This window comes from Phyllobates terribilis, unplaced genomic scaffold (genome assembly GCF_046119375.1).
Source record: "Phyllobates terribilis strain yellow unplaced genomic scaffold, ASM4611937v1 Scaffold_4__5_contigs__length_816908805, whole genome shotgun sequence".
In the NCBI taxonomy this organism is placed as follows: Eukaryota; Metazoa; Chordata; class Amphibia; order Anura; family Dendrobatidae; genus Phyllobates; species Phyllobates terribilis.
This window is the reverse complement of record NW_027362764.1, coordinates 493432169-493459810: the sequence shown is the minus strand read 5'-3', so window position 1 is coordinate 493459810 and position 27642 is coordinate 493432169. Positions and strand designations below refer to the sequence as shown.

The 27642-nt window shown below is 41.6% G+C and overlaps 1 protein-coding gene across 3 annotated transcripts in view; it reads right to left on the bottom strand.

Moving 5' to 3' along the window:
• Window positions 1-27642, bottom strand: part of HIVEP1 (HIVEP zinc finger 1) — a 240297-nt gene that overhangs the window by 33867 nt on the left and 178788 nt on the right. For all 3 annotated transcript variants that reach the window (XM_073678777.1, XM_073678778.1, XM_073678776.1), the window contains 4 exons: window positions 6812-12492; window positions 5610-5734; window positions 4232-4407; window positions 413-514 (listed from right to left, as the gene is read on the bottom strand). In XM_073678777.1, the coding sequence (XP_073534878.1) occupies window positions 413-514; window positions 4232-4407; window positions 5610-5734; window positions 6812-12492 (6084 nt within the window). The remainder of the gene's footprint in view (window positions 1-412; window positions 515-4231; window positions 4408-5609; window positions 5735-6811; window positions 12493-27642) is intronic.

Genomic DNA, 27642 nt, shown 5'->3' with positions numbered 1-27642 from the left:
GCAGATGGGGCTTGACTATGCCCACCCATCAAATTCTTCAAAAAGTGTATCAGGGATGGAGATTTTTTTATACACCTTTAAATTCCAATTTGCTCTGTAGCACAAGAAAGCTAGCAAAAATAGTTAATATTGTTTTTTTTTTTCAATTTTTCTTTTTTTCTATTTTTTTTTTCTTTTTATGACACTTTGACTTGCCTCCATATTGCCAACAAAAAATAAGACATAAAAGGCCAAGTATCCCTTTGGAATATGTTGTCAGAGAAAAGATGTTCCACACCAATTCATATAACACAATAACCCACTCTTTCTGGTATTTAGACACAACAATATGCATGAGTTGTGAGTATTCTTCATATATACACTTGACTGTCATCACAATGAGCACAATATAGGAGTGGTCATCTTTTCTCACCAGAATCATCTGTATCCTGATCATCTACTGGCCCGACCGCTATGCCCATGTCCATGCACTTCTTGCTGTGAGCTTTAGATTTCATGTGTTTTGTCAGATTGCCTAAAACAAAGCATGTACATCAATGACTACAGTTATACAGTGCAGCATACGCAATGCAATTTAACCATTTATTTATTTTGGTATAAAGTGCTCCAATATTTGAATTTTTTGGAAATATAAAATTGTTAATGTATTATGCTCGGTACACACTAGCATTAAGGCTTTTATTTATAATCAATCCATGGTTGATTGGTTTTAGGCTTAGTGCCCACGATGCAGAAATGAAGCAGAAATTTTCCTGAGCATTTCTGCATCTCCTTGGCAGAAAAAGCGGTTTTTACATGCGTTTTTTTGCATGCGTATTTGCCATACGTTTTTCCAATGCATTGTATAGGCAAATACGCATGCAGAAACGCACAAGAATTGGTCATTTTTTCTGCGAGTAAAATCTGTGCAGAAAAAATCCTGACCATGTGCACAGAACTTGCAGAATGTCATAGGAAGTCATGGGATAAGGTAAGCAATGCGTTTCTGGAGTGTTTCCGCGCTGCAAATCCGCACCAAAAACGCATTGTGGGCACATAGTCTTAGAGCAGAGAGCAGGAAACAGTGACAGACCCAATTGATTGCAATAGTGTTGTTCCGGTTCTAATAATTTTGATCACAAGAACAGCAATGAAGACTGCAGTCACTATTATGTAACAAATAACCCTTTAACATAAAAGGGTGAATTCTGCAACAAAAGTTAACATGCTGCTGTATAAAAATCTGCAGCTGGAGGATGAGCCTATTTAAATCTCCTCCACATCGATAAGACTGATGTGGATAAAGAGATAGAGATTCATGGACTCACCATTCGTGCCTTGCATCATAAAGTCACACCACGCCTGACATCCAGTCAAGTAGTGTAAACCCCACCACAACTGAAGTGGCTACAAGTGTAAAATTAGATGGAGTTTAAATAATGACATTGGGGGGGGGCTTGTTATAATTTAGAATCGACCTCTCAGTTTTAGTGAATAACACAATCTTACAGTATTAAAATGTGAGTTAAAAATTTCTGACCACATTCTGAAGGTCCTTTTCCTGTTCTAGACTGAAATCGTTCTGTTGAGAAACCCCAAAGTGTTAACATAGAAACTACTACTACACATTTTGTATTATAATTAGAATCAATTTACTAAGAGGTCCTCACTACCTGATCATCACATTCTGGTCTTGTTAAAGGGAACCTGACAGGTCCCCTATCCCACCACCCAAACCACCAGCAGTTGTGTCTACCCTATCTAAATTCCCTGCCTAACAAGCCCTTCAGTATGTTGGACAGATAAACAGATCTTTAGAAAAAGTATTTCTAAAGTCAGTTTAAGGCATGTAAATGAACCCTTTGACTAATCAATGGGGCCCCAGACTATTTGTCCCTCTCAGAATGTGATCACGCTCCTGTGGGCTTCACTGCGCATGACCGGAAGTGCAGAAGACAACAGTTTACTGTTTAAATTATCTTTATTTGTAACACAATTGTGATGATTGGTGGAGTGTGGGAATCGGTGGTGGGAGAATGGGGCTGTATAACAGCTGTGCTGACAGATAGCGGTTCCTCTTCTTGAGCCCGGCTGTTCTTCAGCTCCTCAAGTGCACGTGAGCCGTCTTCTGCACTTCTGGTCATGCGCAGTGCGCCTCTGAAGTTGGGAAGCATACACCCGGCTCCAGAGGGCGTGATAACATTCTGAGAGGGACAACAAGTCTGGGGAAACATCTGTCCCATTGACTAGTCAAAGTGTTCATTGGCATATGATAAAAGGACTTTTGAAATACTTTTTCTAAAGATCTGTTTAAGTATCCAAAATAATAAAGGGCTTGTTGGACAATACATATTGACAGGGAGATACAACTGCTTGTGGGGCATGAGGGACCTGTCCGGTTTCCTTTAAACCCTATATTGCAATTCTGCGACAGAACCAAGTGATGAGTACAGCCAGATTCACACGTGTAGTTGCTAATGCACAAAGTCAAAGCCAAAAAGTAAGGAAAACTATAAAAGGAAATCCTTCTATTGCTCCTCTTAAAGGGAACCATGTCAAGTTGGAGCAGGAGGAGTTTATCAGATTGATATACATATTTGTTGTTAAAGTTTCAGCATAACTTGCATGTTATTTACTGAAATCCTTATTTTTTGTTTCCATATGAGTCCTATTCAATGATTGACAGTCTCCCTTGTATGCAGAGATAGATGGGCATACAAACACTAGGGATGTCAATATATACATTATCAAGTTATACAGAATCTTTTCCAACAAACCTGCTCAGCTTCTTCTTTATACAATGCTGTCCACAACAGAGACAGATTCCCTTTAATGTATCCATAAAAAATAAACCTAAAAACTGCATGCGAGAATCCAGCCCTCAGGGTTTTTTAATTATTATCATATTGGACTAAATAATTTTAAAAGCTCTTTTCAAATTGGACATCTTATTTATTAGAGAACATAAGGACTGTTTTAATAACCAATGAATAAGCAAAAACCACTAACTAAATACTTTATTGTTGGAACACCAATTGACAAGACAATAACGACAAGGTAAAAAACATATAGAAGACAAGAATAAAAACGAAGTTAAAAATGGAGGTGGAGGAACATGAACACCATGAACCATACATAATCAAGTGTCGTCACTTTATATATAAAGTGCAAGAGCACTAAAAGATATATAAACAATTATAGCTTAGGACTTGTAAGGAGTAAATATATTAAGAACATGTGCCAGTCATTGAAAAAAGCGCCAGTGAAAACCTGTGTAGATCCTGAAAAAAGTGATGGAAGAAGTTACTGACCCGAGATTATGGTGGAAATGCTGCCGCCACTCCTCACTCCAACACGTGTTTTACATGAGCTTCCCCAGCATTTCCACCATTAATCAATCTCTGACAGCGGCATTTAACACGTGCCGGCAGGGGAGCGCGTCATTCCACCCGCCCATCGTCACGCCCGCGACGTGATCGCGGGGCGTTGATGGGTTGTCATGGGGGTCTGCTGAAGACCGATGTGCCTGTCATTGCGATCCTCTTGTGAAAGCCAGCAGTTAGCTGGCTTTCATAGGACACCATGATTTTCACTATACATAGCAGTGCTAATGCACTACTAAGTACCGTATTTTTCGGACTATAAGACGCCCTTTCTCCCCAAAAAATTTGGGAGGAAAATGGGGGTACATCTTATAGTCCGAATGTACCTTACCGGGGAGGTGCGTGGTGGCCGCTACAGGAGGCAGGCGCGACATAAGTGGGGCGATGCTGCGGGCCCTGGACTGGGAGGAGGGGGGCTGTCCTAGCGGTGCGAGGCAAGAGCAAAATTCCCCACACCCCTTAGAAAAAAAGCAAAAACAACTAATTATGCATGTTTGGTATCTGCATACTCGTACTGACCTGCAGAATCATATTGCCAGGTCAGTTTTACCGTAGAGTGAAGAGGGTAAATAAAAAACAATTGTGAAGTTGCACTTTTTTTGCAATTTCAATGCACGTGGAATTTTTTCCTGCTTTCCAGTGCATCACGTGATAAAATGAATAACGTCATTCAAAAGTACAACTCGTCCATCAAAAGCAAGCTCTCATCCGGATATACTGACGGAAAAAAAAAAAAAGTTATGGCTCTGGGAAGAAGGGGAGGAAAAAATGAAAACGAAAAATGGCCATGACGTGAAGGGGTAAAAAAGATACAGAAAAAAAAAGTCTCACCAGAAAGTGTGACAATAACAGTGTGTGAATTAGAATACCTTTTGTCTTGAAGGAAAAGTTACAGTAGTTGCAATGGTATGGCCGAACATCTGTGTGCGTACGAATATGCTTCTTCAACATGCTAGGCTTTTTGCATCTTATCCCACACTCTTCACAAATATACTTTCCTCTTCCTCTGCCACGTACGTAAATATATTCTTCATTTGACTTAAACCTAGTAAAAAAAAAAAAAATAGTCCAATTAACATGCTAAACAAAAATGAAAAGAAAGTCTAACATAATCCACTTAAAAACAAACCTGCTGGAATGGTGCTTTATTTAAGCCCTGGAGTGGTGTCACTAACCTAAGTTTCCTGCCCCTGGTAATATACTTACCAGCCACTCTCTTCTGCTCTTCCTGGCGCCGCTTGGGTTCCACGCCACCATCTTGTGACTGACCGGAAGTCTTCGGTAATGGTCACAAGGTCTCAATGTAAGTCTAGGAGAGCCTCATCCTGGCTTTCATAGACTTATATTGAGTAGTGACTTCCGGCACATCCAGCAAGCACTGAAGTGATCTGGCAGGTCACAATCTGGTGAGGACCAACCAGAGTGGCACAATAACAGATGAAAACGGTGGAGTGTGATTATAATTCTAGGAGCAGGAAACTTAAAGAAGCGACAACACTCTTAGCATATAAAAAAAAGCTGGATTGGTGCTTTAAAAGAGAACATGTAACATAGTACATACAGCCTGAGCTGTGGACAGCATGGTATAGAAAAGGAGAATGATATATAGGTTTGTTATAATAGATTCAGTATAACTTATTTATTTTATTTAATGAAATCCCTCGTGTCTGTTTGCATAGGAGTCCGGTAGGCGGTCTTACTAGTGACTAACAGCTATTTCTGCATGCACAGTCATACAGGTAAAGACTGTCAATCACTGAAAAAGTACACTGGACTTATATGCATACAAACACCAGGGACTTCAATATAAAATGCAGTAATAAACAGATAACAAAATGCAAGTTATACTGAAACTTTTCCCGTAAAAAAAAAGTATATCAATCCGATCAGCTCCTTCTACTCTATAACATCCTGCCTGCAAATCAAATACAATTTTCAATATGACAGGTTGATTTTAAAAAGGAATTCCAGCCAAACACAGTCATCATCCAGGTTTCCCATCCCTCCAGCTGCATCAAACCGGCAATGAAGAGTATAAGTGAAGCAGTAGTTGAGCATATTGCTGCCACTGCATTCAAACAGTACGGGAGTGAGGAAATCAGACGCAAATGTTTATAATTGCATTTGGATTTCGGATTTTTTTTTTTTGTCTCATCTCCATCCTTAACGGAACCTAAAAATTTATTCTCAGAAATTAGGATCTGAGACAATGTTCACTTATATGTATTCAATAAAACAATGACTTGCCCTCCATCAAAAATCTTCACTCTTCGTGGCTCACTTCGATTTTGGAAAGGTTCCTTATCTTGATCACTACTTGCATCAATACTTTTTGGTTCATCCATTGGATTACAAGCCTTGTGATGAGAGGACTAATATCGAGGAAAGGAAAGAAAATACAAAATGTTCTAATGGAAACACGCCATTTCAAAATCAAAATGGATACGGTCATGGAAGAAAATAGACAAATGCCCATATTTCTATAGGTAAAACATTGTTTTTACTGCTCAGACTTCTGATTCACTGATATATTATGTACATTGAACATTGGCAATATAGTGCACAGGATATAATCAGGAAATAAAGGGCAACAGAAAAAAAAAACTTTCAAAAGCTATCATTTGGGGTTTTACGTATTTGTTCCCAATATAATGATGTTCTTTTGTTTCTTACAACTGTGATACTAATTTGAAAAATGCAATCTATAAGAATTTAAAGGGAATCTGTCAACAGGTTTTTGCTATCTAATCTGAAGATCGCATGCGGTTTTAAACACAGATTTCAGCGATGCCTCTCTTATCAAGCTCCATCCTGTAAGTAAACTAAGTAATACATTGTTGGATTCAGGGTCGCTTTGCCTACATTATGCTGTTCTCAGGTGAGGTAGCAAAAACTTCTGACAGATTCCTTTTACAGTTTTTGCCATTTAATCTGTGAGCAGTATGAGGTAGGGGAAGAAACCCGGATTCCAGCGATTTATCACTTATTGGGTTGCTTGCTGCAGATTCAATCAAATCAGAGTTTTATTAGCAGGAGATTATGATTAGAGGACTAGTTGTCTTCTACCATGTAGTCCTACTGCTCATTTTAACCCTTCCCTTACCACTTATTAGCAGCTTTCTGCCAATTTACAGTGTACACAAAAAGCTGTCAATCAGTGGTGTGGGCGGGGTTAAACAAAGCTCCGCATTCAAAGAACTGCTAGATTTGCAGCAGAGAAAACAGTGATTGTATCAAAATGACATCATACAGACCCGTCAGTGATACATTGCTGGAATCAAGATCTCGGTCCATACGTCATGCTGCTCTCAGATTACATAGCAAGAAAAAAATAGTAACAGATTCCCTTTCAAACAAACACAAAAGGTCACATGGTAAAAGAATCTATCCAAAACAATCCCGAAGATTCTTTCTTGTATACATTATTACTAGGGGGGTTGGAGTATTACCTTTTTTGAATTGCTTTTCCATTTGCTTGAATATACCAGGAGGTCATGTTTTTGATGGGAATTTTTAACCAAAGTAAAGATGAACTTCTCACCCTTTTGTTTTGAATTCAGCAAAGAAAGTGCGGCTTTTGTGGATAAATTAAGTGGATTGGGGTTATTAGAACTAATAGTCCAGGAAGCATAAGCAGAAGTCTTTTGGTCATTCTGAGGAAAGGCTATTGGCTTTCGCTTCAAAAGGTAACACCAAGTAAAACTTGTTGAAGTCTTGAGACTTGGAAAAGACAGACGGTGCATATCACCAGCATTAACAACAGAGATTGCTGCAGAGAGCTTTATTTGGCCTTGAATATGGACCGCTTTTGAAGTAACAGGCGATCTCCTCTCTTGACTACTATGTGTTGGCTTTAAAGAACTTGTCTGCGTGTTCAGAGGAGTTGGCTCTGGTGACATTCGTACAGTTGGACACGCTTCTAAAGATTGATTTTTCTCATGCTCTTCTATCCCTTTCCCATCAGAGATAGAATTTGTTGATGACTGGAATTTGGTTAGATGTGCTCCAGGGGAATGAGTCTCAGGAATATATGTCGCTTGAGAAATATCATGATCTAAGCTTTCACCTGGGTCTGTAGTGCAAAACTGTCTAACTAGCATTGGCTTTCTTTGCTTTACAGGTTCAGCAGTTTTCATATTCAACAAATGCACATTTTGATTATTCGTATTGCAGGCGGCCCCACTTTCATCTTTAACGCGTTTTTGTTGTTTTTCCATTGCAATGTCCAGACTGTTTGCAGGAGAAAGCATACGCTTACTTGAAGCTGAGGTCTCTGGCTGAGGAACAAGACCGGCTGCTGGCAATTTTTGTGGCACAGATCGTGGAAGACAATTTTCAAAATTTTTAACAGAGCCCATCAAAGATCTGCTGTGCTCTTCTTGAGACTTTGGCATATACAATGGATCTATAGCCTCTGATACCGGGGCTGAATTCACTTTGCAAACAATGGAATTTCCTTTATCTTGCGTCACTAAAATCTCAGGAAGAGATGTAATGGCAGAAAACCCATAATATAAAGAACTACTATAGTTATGGACTGGAACAAATACTGACTGACTGGACTGATAGTTATAAAACACTTGGTTTTGTTTTTGAACAGTTTGACAAACATTAGACAAATCATCTGGAACATCAGTCTGTAAATTTTGCAAAGTGATGCTAGAGCCTCCAGAAAGACTATTTGGCAAAATTATAGTAACAGGTTTGATCGAATAGGATTGGCTCTCCTGAGCTTTCAAACATTCTAACTGATATTTTGGAGCAAAATTTGGCTTACATTCATATTTTTTATGGGGCAACATATGCTTTTCTTTATTGTCTCCGTTTGTTTTATTTTGCATACCATTAGGAAAATCAGTTTTAAACAAGGTAGTTTTAGAAGAGCTCACAGAGCCTCTACTGTCAGAAACATTTGTGAGCTTTGACTTTTCAACTAATTGCTGGTCAGTTACATGTGTATGTCTACTGTTCTCTTTAGAGCATACATTAACTTCTGTTAGAGTTCGGTTTATATTATGCACATTTTGTGGAGTTAATGTAGGATTTTCTGAAATTTTGGATTTACCTGGAGAAATACTTGTTTCTGAGATACTTAGAGATATTTGTTTTGCAAGTGGTCCCCTTCTCCTTTCCAATAGAGGAACATGCCCACTACTTGTACTACATACAAGAGGGGATCTTGAAGTTATAAGGTTTATTGGCGACATAGATCTTGATCGAGACATGCTTCCACAATCAAACGATTTACTTCTGTAGTCAGTGACCTCCATGGATGATTGTGTACAGCTTATTTGCTCGGAGGCAGCTCTTCTCATTTCCCTAGGAGCACCAAATACATTTAAGCCAGTAGGAATTGTTAGAAATTCAGAGGATTTATTTATGCTGTCTGTTTTTGAAAAATTTTCAGATTTTGAAAACTCTTCTTTTTCAAATGAAGCTGAAAAACTTGACGTACGAGATAAGCTGCTCTCACGACTTAAACTTCTTGAAATAGTGGATTCAAAACTTGATTCAGCAGATGAGTTATCAAGATCAGCAAGTCGAATACGTTTCTTTTTTGGAGGGAGCTTTTCTGTTGGTAAACTTGATAGACTCCCACTCCGCTGTGGCCAAGTAAATTTTTCTTGAATTTCTGGATCAATAGTTTGAATTTCTGGATCTTTATCTGGTTCTTCTGTAACCAAAATCTCTGGAACCTGAATGTTATGCTGGCGTACAAGACGTGATTGAGAAGCAGCAGTTCTTTCTCCAAGCACAGCCTGATGACTTCCATTGGTATCATGTTTAGTTACTTCATGTGATCCATTAGGTGTGATCTGAGAAGAAACTGTAGTCCTATCTTCCTGAATGACACCTACTGCATTTAAGGAACTTTTAACATTCTTTTTTTGAATTTCACACAATCGAACAGATGAAACATGCTCGACAGACTCTGATTTCTCAAAGGAGCTTGGCCTGCTCAATGAATTAGTGTGTTGAATTACAGAAATCCCAGATCCTTGACATTTATGGTCAACATTTTCCTTTAGAGCAAAACTTGTCTTTGTATCCATGACAGATGTCTTAACATCAGCACTGGGCTCTGTGCTTTGTGATATTAACTGTATTTGTTGATTTAGCGTTGACACAGTACAGGACTGTGAACCGGATATAGTAATTGTGGATGAGGGTTTGACACTAGCTGGGGCTTCCATGTTTTCAGGAACCGAACGACATTCACTTTGCTGGGGTTCATCATCATCCCCAACACTTTTCATTTTTCTCCGTTTCCGGATAAGGAGTGGCTGCTCCAGAGTTCCAGTCGTACTTGCAACCCTATAATGAAATATTTGAGGTTGGGCATTGTTAGCTGCTGTACTATGATCAGTTTCTCGAGCAGCGGTTTTGTTCTTTGGTCCATGTAATTCAGAACAGTAAAACTTCTTATGATTTTCAAAGTTTTCTAACTTTCTATATCGGTTTCTACATGTCTCACATTCAAACATAGTACCCCGACCCTGATGGGATTTTTTAATTTTGTCTAAACTAGTGCCTTGCACAAATGATTTGCTTCTAGGTAGCAAAGCATCCTGTATAGCTTTACTTCCAGGATAACTTTCATCAACAGACCGGGCAGGTCCCAACCCATAGTGTTCAGTGGCTGAGTCTTCAACAGCTGCCTGTCTAACAAGTGTACGAGGATGGACTGTATGTTGAGGTGTAGATGGTCCTGAAACAAACACATCATCACAAAGAGAACCTATTTTGTCATCAAATGACTGACTACCTCTCAGAGGATGAGAGGCTGGGATAACTGGTGGAATGGCGGAATACCCAGTTGTGGGCATTGAATTGCTTCTTGTAATTGGCAAACAGTCAATAGAAGGATATTGTGATGGAACTGAAAGAAAAAAAACTTGCTTTGACTTTTCAGTTGGCGTGAATGGGGACTTTGGTATATCTGAACTCGAGCTAGTGCGCCTTCCTGCAGGTTTCAGATCAAACTGGAAGGAATCTTTAAATATATAAGACTTTGGTGAATCTATGCTGCCTCTTCTTGATAATGATGTTCGCCTTGGCTTTACACTGTCTAATTGTTTGTCATCAACTACAGCTTCGTTGTCTGATATTAACTTTGAAATACGCTCTTCAAGAGTTTTTGTTCCCAATGGTGGCCTCATTATTCCTGAAGGAACAGGTGGCTTCTCCATACATGGTTGTACCAATATTGCTCCTGTGACATTAGTATGTACCAAGGAACTTATATTTTTTGAAAAGTCTTTCTCAGATGAGGGTATAAGTTTTAGGAAAGGGGATGGTGAGGTCATTGCTTCGCCTGCACTATCTGAACGGGAAAAATAACCAGAGTCAGTGCTTCCCAAACTTCTAGGGCTCAAAAGACATTTGCTCTGTTGCTCTTGAGAGCAATCTGTGGCTTGCTGCCTCTGCAGCTGTGCATGAGCATTTATGTTAGCTGGCTGTTTACTTTCAGCTTGCATTAGTTCACACATTTTATGAGATGATTGCTCTACTTCACTTAATGAGCACATTCGCAAAACATTTGGAGTCTTATTTTGTATTTTTAGTTCTGGCATTTGTGCTATAAACTGTTCAGAAGTAGACTCTAAAACTTTAGGGCTGTCAGCTCTTAACGGAGAGATACTAACTGGATAAACAACTACTTTTGGCAATTCTGCTGGTTTTACTTCAATAGGTTTCTCTTGCAACGTATTGTCTTGTAACATTGCTACAGGGCTGTTTGAGGAAGACCGTTCTACTTTCTGTCTATTGGTACCAGATTCAGATGACATTTTAATACTTTCCGGGAATTCGTCTTGCCTTTCTTCTGACGTATACTCTTCATCACTTTCTCCACTTTCATCTGCATCTGAACTAATAAAAAGTGCTTTTTCAGAATCTTGTGAAAGGAGCATGCCTCCAGTTTCTGTATTCCCGCCTTGTCCAAGCTTAATAGCGTGAGCATGAGACTTTTTGTGCTTGTAGAGATTGCTTTTTGTCTTGAATGAAAATCCACATGTCACACAAGGGTATGGGCGTTCCCCAGTATGTGAACGAATGTGTTTAAGGAGGACACTGGGTTTTGCACAAGCCCTGTTACAATATTCACATATATATTTACCTTGTTTTTTAGGTTTTTGATCCTTCAAAACTATATTGCACATTTGCTCCCCTGTGATAAGTGAAGCAACTTGAGTTACACTATATGTATTACTTAGAGAACAATTTGAAGGGCTAGCTAGAGAAGAAGCTCCTGGCAATGAGATAACCTGAGTTACTGCAGAAGGAGGATTTACTATTGAAGAAGTTACAGCTACATGGTAAACCTGTTGGTTAGCAACATCTAGAACACTAGAGTAATTGTGACAGGTTGGAAGTGGCTGCTTTTGAAATTGTTCTTCCTCGCAACCTGAATGAACCTGGGTTTGTGGGGACTCCTTGGCCGATGTACAAGGTTGCCCACATTGAGAAGTTCGATGATGATGGAAATATCTAGCATTTGATTCCCTTTCAGAAGATGATGGTGGACTTAAAGATGAATATGATACGGAAGGTGCTTCGCTCTTATGTCCCCGTTTTTCAGTTTGTGTACCACAAGGAGCCCGGGACTGATTCAACGTGTTGAGTTCTGGCTCCATAGCCTTTAATAAGACATCAAAAGCAGAATTTGCACACAAGTACTGCTTATTGATATTCTCAGAGTCAATATTTGCACTTTTCATACTGACTTGTATTGAACTGGAAGTAGAGCTTTCTTTTAACAAAGTCATTTTGCTACCAAAGTTGTAGCTTTCACTTCTTCCGTTACATAAGTCAGTCGGAACACAGAGTTTTCTAGCCTGCATTGAAATGGCAGACTTTGCAGGCTGATCATTGAGCCCAGCACTTGTTCCCTTGCCCTCCTTGCTGTTTTGTTTATGGGTAATGGGTTCCTTGTCTTTTGATTGAGAAGACCCTGATGGACTAGCGCTTTGTGATGTGCAGACTTCTATATCATGCCTCTGTTTCTCCTTAGAAATATTCCTTAGTGGAGACTTCGGTATTTTCTTCAAATGATTTTCTGTGACAATTTTTTTCCTCTTGACACCTTTAACAGTATCAACGCAACTTTGGGAACCAATAGCAACTATATCTGCAATATGAAAAAAATATATATTAGATGTCAGCAATTGTTGTTCAGTCTTAGAAGTAAGAGAGTGAACATTCATCATTTCCTTAATTAATAGGATAATGCCAATAGACTATTTCAGATTTACTAATTACCTTTCATACTGAGGATTCAGCACACATTTAAATAAAATCAAACTATTTCAACACTTCCGAAAAGCATCACAAATACTGCAATTTATATATAAAAAAGTTACTTAATGTTTTTTACAGAAATACCGGAATGTTTATGCAAAGATAAAGTGAGCTTTGTCACTTTTTGGTCTCTTTAGGTCATACATGTCAAACTGGGGCCCACGACACCAGAGTCACCACCCCAATGTAGGGCCATTATTCTATATGGAGGACTTTTGTGGGGCCCATTATACTGTATGGAAAGCTATGTGGGGCCCATTATACTGTATGGAGGACTGTGTGGGGCTCATTATACTGTATGGAGGACTGTGTGGGGCCCATTATACTGTATGGAGGACTGTGTGGGGCCCATTATACTGTATGGAGGACTGTGTGGGGCCCATTATACTGTATGGAGGTCTATGTGGGGCCCATTATTCTGTATGGAGGACTATGTGGGGCCCATTATACTGTATGGAGGACTGTGTGGGGCCCATTATACTGTATGGAGGACTATGTGGGGCCATTATTATGTATGGAGGACTATGTGGGGCCCATTATTCTGTATGGAGGACTATGTGGGGACCATTATTCTGTATGGAGGACTATGTGGGGCCCATTATACTGTATGGAGGACTATGTGGGGCCCATTATGCTGTATGGAGGACTATGTGGGGCCATTATTCTGTATGGAGGACTATGTGGGGCCCATTATTCTGTATGGAGCACTATGTGGGGCCCATTATACTGTTGGGAGGACTGTGTGGGGCCCATTATACTGTATGGAGGACTATGTGGGGCCATTATTCTGTATGGAGCACTATGTGGGGCCCATTATACTGTTGGGAGGACTGTGTGGGGCCCATTATACTGTATGGAGGACTATGTGGGGCCCATTATTCTGTATGGAGCACTGTGTGGGGCCCATTATACTTTTGGGAGGACTGTGTGGGGCCCATTATACTGTATGGAGGACTACGTGGGGCCCATTATACTGTATGGGGGACTATGTGGGGCCCATAATACTGTATGGAGGACTATGTGGTGCCCATTATACTGTATGGAGGATTATGTGGGGCCCATTATTCTGTATGGAGGACTATGTGGGGCCCATTATACTGTATGGAGGACTGTGTGGGGCCCATTATTCTGTATGGAGGACTATGTGGGGCCCATTATTCTGTATGGAGGACTATGTGGGGCCCATTATTCTGTATGGAGGACTGTGTGGGGCCCATTATTCTGTATGGAGGACTGTGTGGGGCCCATTATACTGTATACTAGTTGACCCTCGACGTTCTCCCACGTTTTTCCATTTTGGCCTTCTGTGTGTTTGAGTTTGGCATCCCTACTTGCTAAAATCAATCTTTTCACTCATTTTATAGCATTTTATAGTGTGCACATATAATATATACATAATCTCCTATAATGTTATTGGTTGGTGACTAGTGTTGAGCATTCCGATACTGAAATATCGGGTATCGGCCGATATTCACTGTATCGGAATTCCGATACTTAATTCCGATACTTTTATAATATCGAATACCGGAATCGGAAGTTCCCATAATGCCTGCGCTCTGCAGTGTCTGTGAAGGATGACAAGCTGGATGGCAGCGCTCAGCTGAGATCCAGCCTGTCATCAGAATGCCATCCCAGCGTGGGAGAATTCTCCTGATTGTTTAAAAGCCGGCGGGCGGTATAAAGCCGCCGGCTTTTAAACAATCACGCAGCCCCATACTGCTTCCCCGCAGCCTCCCACCCCGATCCTCCGCTCCCCTCGCCACCTCCAATCCCAATCGTAAATTAGGACCGGGCGGGGAGCGCAGCACCAAGGAGCGAAGGACCCGGGCGGGGAAGCCGGCAGTGAAAAGACTTCACCGCCGGCTTTCCCGTTCTGTGCTGCGCTTTCCCGCCGGTTATTTCAAATGAACAGCTGCGGTATCAGCTGATGCCGATCAGCTGTTCATTTGAAGTAGCCGCGGTGCCCTCAGAGGGTTCATGTGAGTTCATGCTTGACTGCATGAACTCACATCAACTTTCCCACGGCCGCACAGGTCAGCCACTCCTCCCAGACCAGTCATGATTAGTGTGTGCGGGGTGTGTGTGTGGGGTGTGTGTGTGTGCGGGGTGTGTGTGTGTGCGGGGTGTGTGTGTGTGCGGGGTGTCTGTGCGTGCAGGCAGACATAGGCCGATGTGACACTACTACTCCCATCGGCCTATGTCTGTCCCCCGTCCACTCGTGCCAGCAGGATCAGCTCGATGGGAGCAGTAGTTCCCATCAGCCTGATCCTGCTATTTAAATTGCCCTACTGTGTCCCCAATAAATGTTAGATACATGTCATTGGTGGCCAGTGGTTACCTAAAAGAAATTAGTTCATACATTACCTGTCCCCGCCGATCGCCACCTAAAATAAAGTAAAAAATAAAAAACTACACCTATACTCACCTAGACACCTAATTCCCCGAAGCCATCGATCTCCTGTAATAAAATATAAAATAATAAACCACAACCTTATCCTTACCCCTCCGTAGCAGTCCACGAGTGTCCCACGAAGATCTCCAGTTCAGAGCAGCCACATAGAATGTGACCGCTCTGAACCGCTGCCGCCGCTAGAATGACGGGGCCGTAAGGGTTCACCGGAGTTCAGGCAGCGCTGCTCCGGTTAGCTCCTTTACGGCACTGCTGTATCGTGAGAAATTCCCACGGTACAGCACTGCCGTAAAGGAGGTCTCCGGAGCTGCGCTGCCTGAATGCACTCCGGTGACCTCAGTCAGTGGCTCCCGCTGCCGGGAGCGGACGTGTTCCCGGCAGCGTGAGCTTACAGCAGCCATGCACAGCTGTCACCATCTCCAGATGTGACAGCTGTGCATGGGAGATCAGCGCAGGAACGTGGACAGGTAACTATTTTTTTTTTTAGTAAACTAAGAATTAAATAAAATGGTGTTTTATTTCAAATAAATTATTTTTTTCTGGGTATAGTGTGTTTTTTCTTTTTAACACTTTGTAGGTTAGTAATGGGGGTGTCATATAGACGGCCATCATTACTAACCTGGGCTTCATGGCAGCTGGCGCTGACATGAACCCCACCACTATTACCCCCTGCCACCGCACCAGGGCAGCGTGGAAGAGCGAGGCTAAGTGCCAGAATTGGCGCATCCTATGGATGCGCCATTTCTGGGGCGGCTGACGGCTGGTGTTTCTAGCCTGGGAGGGGGCCAATATTTATGGCACCCTTCCTGAGGTATTAATATCAGCCCCCAGCTGTCTGCCTAGCCTTTGCTAGCTATTAAAATAGGGGGGACCCCACGTCATTTTTTTGGGGGGGGTCCCCCATTTTAATAGCTAGTAAAGGCTAGGTATTCAGCTGGGGGCTGATATTAGTAGCCTGGGAAGCTCCGTGGGTTTTACCCCCTTCCCAGGCTTCAAACATCTGCCCCAGCCGTCTGCTTAACCTCCGCTAGAGACTAAAATTATGGGGGATCCCACGCCATTTTTTTTTAAAATAAATCCTTTATTTTAACACTAAATGACATTTGAGGACTTAATAAAGATGCAGTCCCTAAATTATTATTTATTTTTTAATAAATTTTTCCCAAAACTTTTGACGTGGGCTTCGCCATATTTTTGTATGCCAGCCAGGTACAGCATCCAGCTTCTATGAACGCGCCATTTTCCGGGGCGGCCGCGGACTGCAATTTTCAGCGGGGGGGGGCAGAAAGCTTGGGCCTCCCTGCGCTGCAGATTCCATCCCCCAGCTGCCTAGTTGTACCTGGCTGGACACAAAAATAGGGAGAAGCTCCACGTTTTTTTTTTTTTAATTATTTCATGAAATTCATGGAATAATTAAGAAAAAAAGGGCTTCCCTATATTGTTGTGTCTGGCCAGGTACAAATAGGCAGCTGGTGGTTGGGGGCAGCCCGTTCCTGCCTGCTGTACCTGGCTGGACACAAATATAGTGTGAAGCCCCACGTCAATTTTTTTTTAATTATTTCAGGAAATTCATGAAATAATTAAAAAAAAATTATGTGGGGCTTCGCCCTATATTTGTGTCCAGCCAGGCACAGCAGGCAGGAACGGGCTGCCCCCAACCACCAGCTGCCTATTTGTACCTAGCCGGACACAACAATATAGGGAAGCCCTTTTTTTCTTAATTATTCCATGAATTTCATGAAATAATTTAAAAAAAAAATGCGTGGGGCTTCGCCCTATTTTTGTGCCCAGCCAGATACAACTAGGCAGCTGGGGGCTGGAATCCGCAGCGCAGGGAGACCCAAGCTTTCTGGGCCACCCCCGCTGCAAATTGCAGTCCGCAGCCGCCCCAGAAAATGGCGCGTTCATAGAAGCGCCATCTTCTGGCGCTGTACCCAACTCATCCAGGGCCCTGGTGCGGTGGCTCACTGGGTAATAAAGGGGTTAAGGCCAGCTTGGCATTATCAGCTGGCCCTAAGCCCAAAATTCATGGGGTCACGCCAATATTAGACATGACCACCATGAATTTCTAGTAAAGTATTTAAAAAAACACAACACCCAGAAAAAAGTCCTTTAATTGAAATAAACACACAATTCTTTATTGTTCTAAATTAAACCATACTTACCACCACGCCCATTCCAGCTGAAGCCAACGATCTCCTGCAATAAAAGTAAAATAATAAAGCAACATCATCCTTACCTTTCCATGGCTCCCATGACAGCTTCAGCTCTGCTACATCGAGATGACAGGCTGCACCGCAGCAGAACGCTGCCATCCAGCCTGTCATCCCGCAGACACTGAGAAGCGCAGGCATACTTCCACTCCTCAGTGTCTGGCTGTGACGGCATCCAGATGAGCCGAGGTCATGTCCAATGAACTCAGCTCACCTCATGTACGTCACTGACAGCGTGGGAAAATTCTCCTGCACTCAGCACTTCAGCGTGAGAATTTTCCCACGCTGTCAGTGACGTGCATGAGGTGAGCTGAGTTCATTGGACATGACCTCACCTCATGTATGTCACTGACAGCGTGGGAGAATTCTCACGCTGAAGCGCTGAGTGCAGGAGAATTTTCCCACGCTGTCAGTGACGTGCATGAGGTGAGCTGAGTTCATTGGACATGAACTCGGCTCATCTGGATGACGTCACAGAGAGACACTGAGGAGCGCAAGCATGCCTGCGCTTCTCAGTGTCTGCGGGATGACAGGCTGGATGGCAGCGTTCTGCTGCGGTCCAGCCTGTCATCTCGATGTAGCAGAGCTGGAGCTGTCCTGGGAACCATCGAAAGGTAAGGATGAGGTTGCTTTATTATTTTTCTTTTATTGCAGGAGATCGTTGGCTTCAGCTGGAATGGGCGTGATGGTAAGTATGGTTTAATTTAGAACAAGAAAGAATTGTGTCTTTATTTCAATTAAAGGACTTTACTCTGGGTGTTTGTGTTTTCTTTTAACTTTGACTATGGGGTTAGTAATGGGGGTGTCTTATAGACGCCTCTCCATTACTAACCTGGGCTTGATGTCAGCTGGCATTATAAGCTGACATCAACCCCAACCCTATTACCCCCTGCCACCGCACCAGGGCAGCGTGGAAGAGCGAGGCTAAGTGCCAGAATTGGCGCATCCTATGGATGTGCCATTTCTGGGGCGGCTGACGGCTGGTGTTTCTAGCCTGGGAGGGGGCCAATATTCATGGCACCCTTCCTGGGCTATTAATATCAGCCCCCAGCTGTCTGCCTAGCCTGTGCTAGCTATTAAATTAGGGGGGACCCCACGTTATTTTTTTGGGGGGGTTCCCCCATTTTAATAGCTAGTAAAGGCTAGGTATTCAGTTGGGGGCTGATATTAGCAGCCTGGGAAGCTCCGTGGGTATTACCCCCTTCCCAGGCTTCAAACATTTGCCCCAGCTGTCTGCTTAACCTCCGCTAGAGCCTAAAATTAAGGGGAACCCCACGCCAATTTTTTTTTAAATAAATCCTTTATTTTAACACTAAATGACAAGTACAGTAATCAACACTGTCACTGTACTTCATATATATGTGACTGACATGTTTCTATCTATCTAATCTATGTGTGATTCTCTATTCCTTCTATTCTAAATTGTCGGGTACAGATGCTGAATTGCCGGCCGGCTTTCTTAAAGAGACGGTGCATGAAAACACTATTATTTTTTTAAATAAATCCTTTACACTAAATGACAAGTACAGTAAGCAACACTGTCACTGTACTTCATATATATGTGACTGACATGTTTCTATCTATCTAATCTATGTGTGATTCTCTATTCTGTCTGTTATAAATTGTCGGGTACCGCTGCTGAATTGCCGGCCGGCTTTTTTAAAGAGACGGTGCACGAAAACACTAATATTTTTTTTAATAAATCCTTTACACTAAATGACAAGTTCTGTAAGCAACACTGTCACTGTACTTCTTATATATGTGACTGACATGTTTCTATCTATCTAATCTATGTGTGAAGCTCTATTCTGTCTGTTATAAATTGTCGGGTACCGCTGCTGAATTGCCGGCCGGCTTTTTTAAAGAGACGGTGCACGAAAACACTAATATTTTTTTTTAATAAATCCTTTACACTAAATGACAAGTACAGTAAGCAACACTGTCACTGTACTTCATATATATGTGACTGACATGTTTCTATCTATCTAATCTGTGTGTGAAGCTCTATTCTTTCTGTTGTAAATTGTCGGGTACCGGTGTATGCCGCTGATGAATTGCCGGCTTTTCATGTCATTCTACATTATTCTTAGTTGTTTTACTTCATGTAGAATTAACCTACAAGGAAAGAAAGGGTTTATTTTCATTCCGATATTTGTGTCCCATTGACTTGCATTGGTTTCCGGTATCGGAATCGGCGATATCCGATACTTTTTGGGTATCGGCCCGATCCAATCCGATACGATATTTCCTGATATCGGAAGGTATCGCTCAACACTATTGGTGACACAACTGTGCCTTTATTTTGAATAGTGCGTGTACGGTCAAAGTTTACATACCTGAATGAGGAAGATTGGGGGCACAATGCGTGGTTTTATCCAATAAATAAATTTACTTTTAATCATTAAACTCCACTATCTTGACAGTGCCTTTTCAGATTTTTTGTTCTGCAGGTGGAGCGGCAGACTAAGGCTATGCTCACACATCATGTTTTTTTCAGAGTTTTTTTGCTGCAGATTTTTATGCAAATTTTCAGCTGCGTTTTGTAGTACAAGCCAAGTCTATGAGAAACAAGAATTGTGTGTTTACACATCATGGTTTTTTTTTTTTGTTACGTATTTTGTGCCTTGCAGCCTTTTTGCAAATGACTTGAAACTAAAATCCTCCATAATCCGAACTTCCCACTCCCGTCTCCAAGATTTCTCGCGTGCTGCGCCAATTCTCTGGAATGCACTACCCAGGACAGTTCGATTAATTCCCAATACCCACAGTTTCAAGCGAACCCTAAAAACACATTTCTTTAGACTGGCGTATCACCTAAACACACTCTGTCCATCCCAGCTTTCCCCCATATTAAAATCTTCTTCAACTTCGGGTTCAAACCAACCATGCACATAAAAGCCTCTGTCAGGACTGCACACATACTGGCTGGCGACCAGTCCATGTATTATTATTTATCCTATTCAGTATATCAAGGCTGCATTATACAATATATGTACTTTTTACCTTTTGTGTCTCCCCCACTTCCTCATAGACTGTAAGCTCGCGAGCAGGGCCCTCACTCCGTTCGATATGAGATATGCTTATTCTGTATTGTCTGTATAAGTCCCCCCTAAAATTTGTAAAGTGCTGCGGAATATGTTGGCGCTATAAAAATAAACTATTATTATTATTATTATTATTATTATTTTTGGAAAATAGGGCATGTTACTTCTTTCAGTGTTTTTTCACCCATAGGAAGTAATGGGTGGTGAAAAAAAACGCAGAAAAAACGCAGGTAACTTTTTTCAGCGTTCTTTTGCGCCTTAACCAGAATGATATTTTTTTTTCACTGAACTTTATGTACAGTTATATGAAAAAGTTTGGGCACCCCTATTAATCTTAAGCTTAATGTTTTATAAAAATTGGTGTTTTTGCAACAGCTATTTTAGTTTGATATATGTAATAACGGTTGGACACAGTAATGTTTCTGCCTTGAAATGAGGTTTATTGTACTAACAGAAAATGTGCAATCTGCATTCAAACAAAATTTGACAGGTGCATAAGTATGGGCACCCTTATCATTTTCTTGTTTTAAATACTCCTACCTACTTTTTACTGACTTACTAAAGCACTTTTTTTGGTTTTGTAACCTCATTGAGCTTTAAACTTCATAGCCAGGTGTATGCAATCATGAGAAAAGCTACTTAAAGTGGCCACTTGCAAGTTGTTCTCCTGTTTGAATCTCCTCGGAAGAGTGGCATCATGGGCTCCTTAAAACAACTGTCAAATGATCTGAAAACTAAGATTATTCAACATAGTTGTTCAGGGGAAGGATACAAAAAGCTGTCTCAGAGATTTAACCTGTCAGTTTCCACTGTGAGGAACATAGTAAGGAAATGGAAGAACACAGGGACAGTTCTTCTTAAGGCCAGAAGTGGCAGGCCAAGAAAAACATCAGAAAGGCAGAGAAGAAGAATGGGGAGATCAGTCAAGGACAATCCTCAGACCACCTCCAGAGGGCTGCAGCATCAATTTGCTGCAGATGGTGTCACTGTGCATCGGTCAACTATACAACGCACTTTGCACAAGGAGAAGCTGTATGGGAGAGTGATGCGAAAGAAGCCGTTTCTGCAAGCACGCCACAAACAGAGTCGGCTGAGGTATGCAAAAGCACATTTGGAGAAGCCAATTTCTTTTTGGAAGAAGGTCCTGTGGACTGAAGAAACCAAGATTGAGTTGTTTGGTCATACAAAAAGGCGTTATGCATGGCGGCAAAAAAACACAGCATTCCAAGAAAAACACTTGCTACCCACAGTAAAATTTGGTGGAGGTTCCATCATGCTTTGGGGCTGTGTGGCCAATGCCGGCACCGGGAATCTTGTTAAAGTTGAGGGACGCATGGATTCCACTCAGTATCAGCAGATTCTTGACAATAATGTTCAAGAATCAGTGATAAAGTTGAAGTTACGCAGGGGATGGATCTTTCAGCAAGACAATGATCCAAAACACCGCTCCAAATCTACTCAGGCATTCATGCAGAGGAACAATTACAATGTTCTGGAATGGCCATCCCAGTCCCCAGACCTGAATATCATTGAACATCTGTGGGATCATTTGAAGAGGGCTGTCCATGCTCGTCGTCTATCAAACTTAACTGAACTGGAATTGTTTTGTAAAGAGGAATGGTCAAAAATACCTTCATCCAGGATCCAGGAACTCGTTAAAAGCTACAGGAAGTGACTAGAGGCTGTTATTTTTGCAAAAGGAGGATCTACTAAATATTAATGTCACTTTTCTGGTGAGGTGCCCATACTTATGCACCTGTCAAATTTTGTTTGAATGCAGATTGCACATTTTCTGTTAGTACAATAAACCTCATTTCAAGGCAGAAACATTACTGTGTCCAACAGTTATTGCATATATCAAACTGAAATAGCTGTTGCAAAAACACCAATTTTTATAAAACATTAAGCTTAAGATTAATAGGGGTGCCCAAACTTTTTCATATAACTGTACATGCATAACAGACACAAAAGCACAGTGAAAAAAACGTACCAAAAAACACGTTTTTGACGCAGCTTCTTCCCTGCCAGAGATCAAGTTTTGCTGCAAATTGGTGACGCCAAAAAAACTGTGTGAACATAGCCTAGGAGTTCTTTGCTTGTAACCGTATAGTCACGACAGAGTTGTGCCAAACTTAGGACAACATTGTTTGGCAAGTTCAATAATCTTACTGTTTTATTAGTGTTTTTGTATACAGTTTCGTATTATGAAGCACTTCTTCTGTTTCTGTTGTTTTTCAAAAAAATGCCTTTTTCTCCTCCTGAACTGATCTTTTACTTCCAACTCACAAGTAAAATCTGTCTTCAATGAAGAACTTGCTGAGGTAGAAGATGACAGTTCATACTCATAGAAGTCAATGTAGAGGTGAGGTGAGAGGAGACAGAGGGAAACAAAGACATTCTACAGAAACTTTTTCTGAAATAACAGCTACACTAACTCCTTCGTGCACCCTAGGATACATGTTTCTTGTGGTGAAGTGTTATTTACCGCATCACGTCGTACATGTGCAGAGCAAGGATGGAGCAGGCAGAGGAGCTTTGCCGGTGCCATCTGCAGCAGGACCTGGCTGTTGCATACCCTCGGCTCCTATTGAAACTGTGTGTGATCCAGGGCTGTGGAGTCGGTAAGCCAAACCTTCGACTCCTCAATGTCCCTGACTCCTGACTCCACAGCCCTGCCTCACTACTGAGCATGTACATAAAGTGCAGCACAGATTCATCTCACTGCCTCACTACTGAGCATGTACATAAAGTGCAGCACAGATTCATCTCACTGCCTCACTACTGAGCATGTACATAAAAGTGCAGCACAGATTCATCTCACTGCCTCACTACTGAGCATGTACATAAAGTGCAGCACAGATTCATCTCACTGCCTCACTACTGAGTATGTACATAAAGTGCAGCACAGATTCATCTCACTGCCTCACTACTGAGTATGTACATAAAGTGCAGCACAGATTCATCTCACTGCCTCACTATACTGAGTATGTACATAAAGTGCAGCACAGATTCATCTCACTGCCTTACTACTGAGCATGTACATAAAGTGCAGCACAGATTCATCTCACTGCCTTACTACTGAGCGTGTACATAAAGTGAGCACAGATTCATCTCACTGCCTCACTACTGAGAATGTACATAAAGTGCAGCACAGATTCATCTCACTGCCTCACTACTGAGCATGTACATAAAGTGCAGCACAGATTCATCTCACTGCCTCACTACTGAGCATGTACATAAAGTGCAGCACAGATTCATCTCACTGCTGAGCATGTACATAAAGTGCAGCACAGATTCATCTCACTGCCTCACTATACTGAGCATGTACATAAAGTGCAGCACAGATTCATCTCACTGCCTTACTACTGAGAATGTACATAAAGTGCAGCACAGATTCATCTCACTGCCTTACTACTGAGCGTGTACATAAAGTGCAGCACAGATTCATCTCACTGCCTCACTACTGAGAATGTACATAAAGTGCAGCACAGATTCATCTCACTGCCTCACTACTGAGCATGTACATAAAGTGCAGCACAGATTCATCTCACTGCCTCACTACTGAGCATGTACATAAAGTGCAGCACAGATTCATCTCACTGCTGAGCATGTACATAAAGTGCAGCACAGATTCATCTCACTGCCTCACTATACTGAGCATGTACAGTGCCTACAAGTAGTATTCAACCCCCTGCAGATTTAGCTGGTTTGATAAGATGCAAATAAGTTAGAGCCTTCAAACTGCAAACGAGAGTAGGTTTTATGAACAGAAGCATAAATCTTACAAACCAAAAAGTTATGTTGCTCAGTTGAATTTTATTAAATTTTAAACATAAAAGTGTGGGTCAATTATTATACAACCCCTATGTTTAATATTTTGTGGAATAACCCTTGTTTGCAATTACAGCTAATAATCGTCTTTTATAAGACCTGATCAGGCCGGCACAGGTCTGTGGAGTTATCTTGGCCCACTCCTCCATGCAGATCTTCTCCAAGTTATCTAGGTTCTTTGAGTGTCTCATGTGGACTTTATTCTTGAGCTCCTTCCACAAGTTTTCAATTGGGTTAAGGTCAGGAGACTGACTAGGCCACTCCAACACCTCGACTTTTTCCCTCTTGAACCAGGCCTTGGTTTTCTTGGCTGTGTGCTTTGGGTCGTTGTCTTGTTGGAAGATGAAATTACGACCCATCTTAAGATCCTTGATGGAGGAGCGGAGGTTCTTGGCCAAAATCTCCAGGTAGGCCGTGCTATCCATCTTCCCATGGATGCGAACCAGATGGCCAGGCCCCTTGGCAGAGAAACAGCCCCACAGCATGATGCTGCCACCACCATGCTTGACTGTAGGGATGGTATTCTTGGGGTCGTATGCAGTGCCATCCAGTCTCCAAATGTCACGTGTGTGGTTGGCACCAAAGATCTCGATCTTGGTCTCATCAGACCATAGAACCTTGAACCAGTCTGTCTCAGAGTCCTCCAAGTGATCATGAGCAAACTGTAGACGAGCCTTGACATGACGCTTTGAAAGTAAAGGTACCTTACGGGCTCGTCTGGAACGGAAACCATTGCGGTGGAGTACGTTACTTATGGTATTGACTGAAACCAATGTCCCCACTGCCATGAGATCTTCCCGGAGCTACTTCCTTGTTGTCCTTGGGTTAGCCTTGACTCTTCGGACAAGCCTGGCCTCGGCACGGGAGGACACTTTCAAAGGCTGTCCTGGCCGTGGAAGGCTAACAGTAGTTCCATGAGCCTTCCACTTACGGATGATGCTCCCAACAGTGGAGACAGGTAGGCCCAACTCCTTGGAAAGGGTTTTGTACTCCTTGCCAGCCTTGTGACCCTCCACGATCTTGTCTCTGATGGCCTTGGAATGCTCCTTTGTCTTTCCCATGTTGACCATGTCTGAGTGCTGTTCACAAGTTTGGGGAGGGTCTTAAATAGTCAGAAAAGGCTGGCAAAAGAGATCTTTAATCCACACATGTGAAGCTCATTATTCTTGGTGCCTGAACTACTTCTTAATACTTTAGGGGGACCAAACAGAATTCTTGTGGTTTGAGGGGTTGAATAATAAATGACACTCTGAATTAACTTTTTACGTTTAAAAAAAAAAAAAAAATTTGCTGCAGTGCATTTCCCACTTCCAGGCTGATCTACAGTACAAATGTCACAATGCCAAGTTAATTCCGCATGTGTCAACCAGCTAAATCTGCAGGGGGTTGAATACTACTTGTAGGCACTGTACATAAAGTGCAGCACAGATTCATCTCACTGCCTCACTACCGAGCATGTACATAAAGTGCAGCACAGATTCATCTCACTGCCTCACTACTGAGCATGTACATAAATTTCAGCACAGATTCATCTCACCTAAAAGAAGAGATACTTAGATCAGGAATAGAACAGAAATTTAGAGGACATTTCATAACTTTCCCAAATTCTAAGGAAAAATATTACAGCACATCCTGCATTGTACTACTGTACCCAATTTATTATGTATTTTAGGAGTCTCCAGAGCCCTGGTGCGATCATAGCCATTAAACGCCTTAGATTTGCAAATATGTAAAGAGCTAGACAGGTGAAAAAAGGGAGGTACCGATGAGTCGTCAAGGCAACTGGAGGCCCAACAATAGATTCCAAGTCAGCCATATCCTCGGCCTATCAGTCATAATACTGGCAGGTTAAATAACGCACTCTACAACGCAGGTGGAATGGTACATTATCAATGCCATCAAAGGATTAATTTTACAATACTCATTAATCTCACAAGGAAACATTTAAAGAAAAAAGCCCTAAAAAACACACAGACACAGTTAGTATCGCTATATCTGTAATGTCCTCTTCAATAAAAAATTGTTCTTCATTGAACGGCCAAAGAAAAAATTTAAAAAAACAACAACGCCGAATTGCTTTTTATTTTATCCAACCTCACAGAAAAATAAAAAATGATCAAAATGTCATACACCCCAAAATGGTACCAATACAAATTACAGCTCATGAAACAAAAAACAGCCCTGGAAAAAAAAAAAAAAGAAAAATGTATAGTTCTCAGAATGTGATGACCGCCCCCTCAAATGAAAGATTATTTTGTAAAAAGATTTTCTTCTGCAAGAGTAGCAAAAGATTATATATATTATTTTTTTTGACCATTACTTTAATTGTATCAAATTACAGAATAAAGGTAGGTAATATGTTAATTATACTGCATGGTGAACGCTAAAAAATATAAGAAAAAAAAAATTCCAGATTTTACTTTTTTCATTCACCCTTGGTACAAAAAGATGGAATAAAAGGTAATCAAAAAGTTGCATGAATCCAAAAATTATACCAGTGAAAACTACAGTTTTTCCTGCAAAAAACGAGCACTAAAACAGCGGTGTCTATATAAAAAAAAAAGTTATGGGTTTAACCCCTTCCTGACATCCATCTTACACATATTGTGCAAATCAGGAGTGGGCTCATAGCAGGAGCCCGCCTCATACCTGGCAGATAATGGCCATGTTTCAAAGCCAAGATCTCTGCCTCCAACAGCAGAGGGTGGAGTGGAGCTTCGCCTGCAACTATTAACCTGTTAAATGCTGCTGTGAGAAGCATTAACAGCACACCGGCATGGGGGAGCTTCATTTTATGCTGCCATCAGAAATCCTGCATGTACTCACGGGGAGCCAGTGGGTTGCTATGAAGGCCGGGAGTCTGTTGAATACCTCCGTGCCTGCCATCACGAAGTTCCGATGAAACCAAGCCTGTGGCCGGGCTTCAAAGGAGACTGTGATTTTTCCTATACACAGCAATACTGTGCTTCTTCTATATACAGCAGTACCAATGAGACGATTGCAGGTTCTAGTCCCCCAAGGGTATTAATAAAGTAAAAAAAAAAAAGGTTTTAAAAAGTATGAAAAAAAATTCCAGTCACTTCTCTTTTCCCATTAAAAATAAATATAATTATATATATAATATACATATATAAAATATACACATTTGGTAGCACCCGGATTCACACTCTAGTGTCAGTGGGTTCTGGCTGGCATGCTGAGCACTCACATTATTCATGTCACCGCTCAACATACCATCCGGGTGTAGCACAGTTGGGGGATCGTCGTGGGATGAATTTACGGAAGACCCCTTTGGATAATTTAATTTTTAATGGTAATAAATGGGTAAAAGAGGGTTGGAGAGTTTTTTTTTTTTTTTACAATTAATGGACTTTTCTCTGTGTTTATTTATTTTGACTACAGGGTTAGGAATGGGGTTCTCTAATAGACACCTCTCCATTACTAACCTCTGGGCTTGATGTCAGCAGACATTACACAGCTGA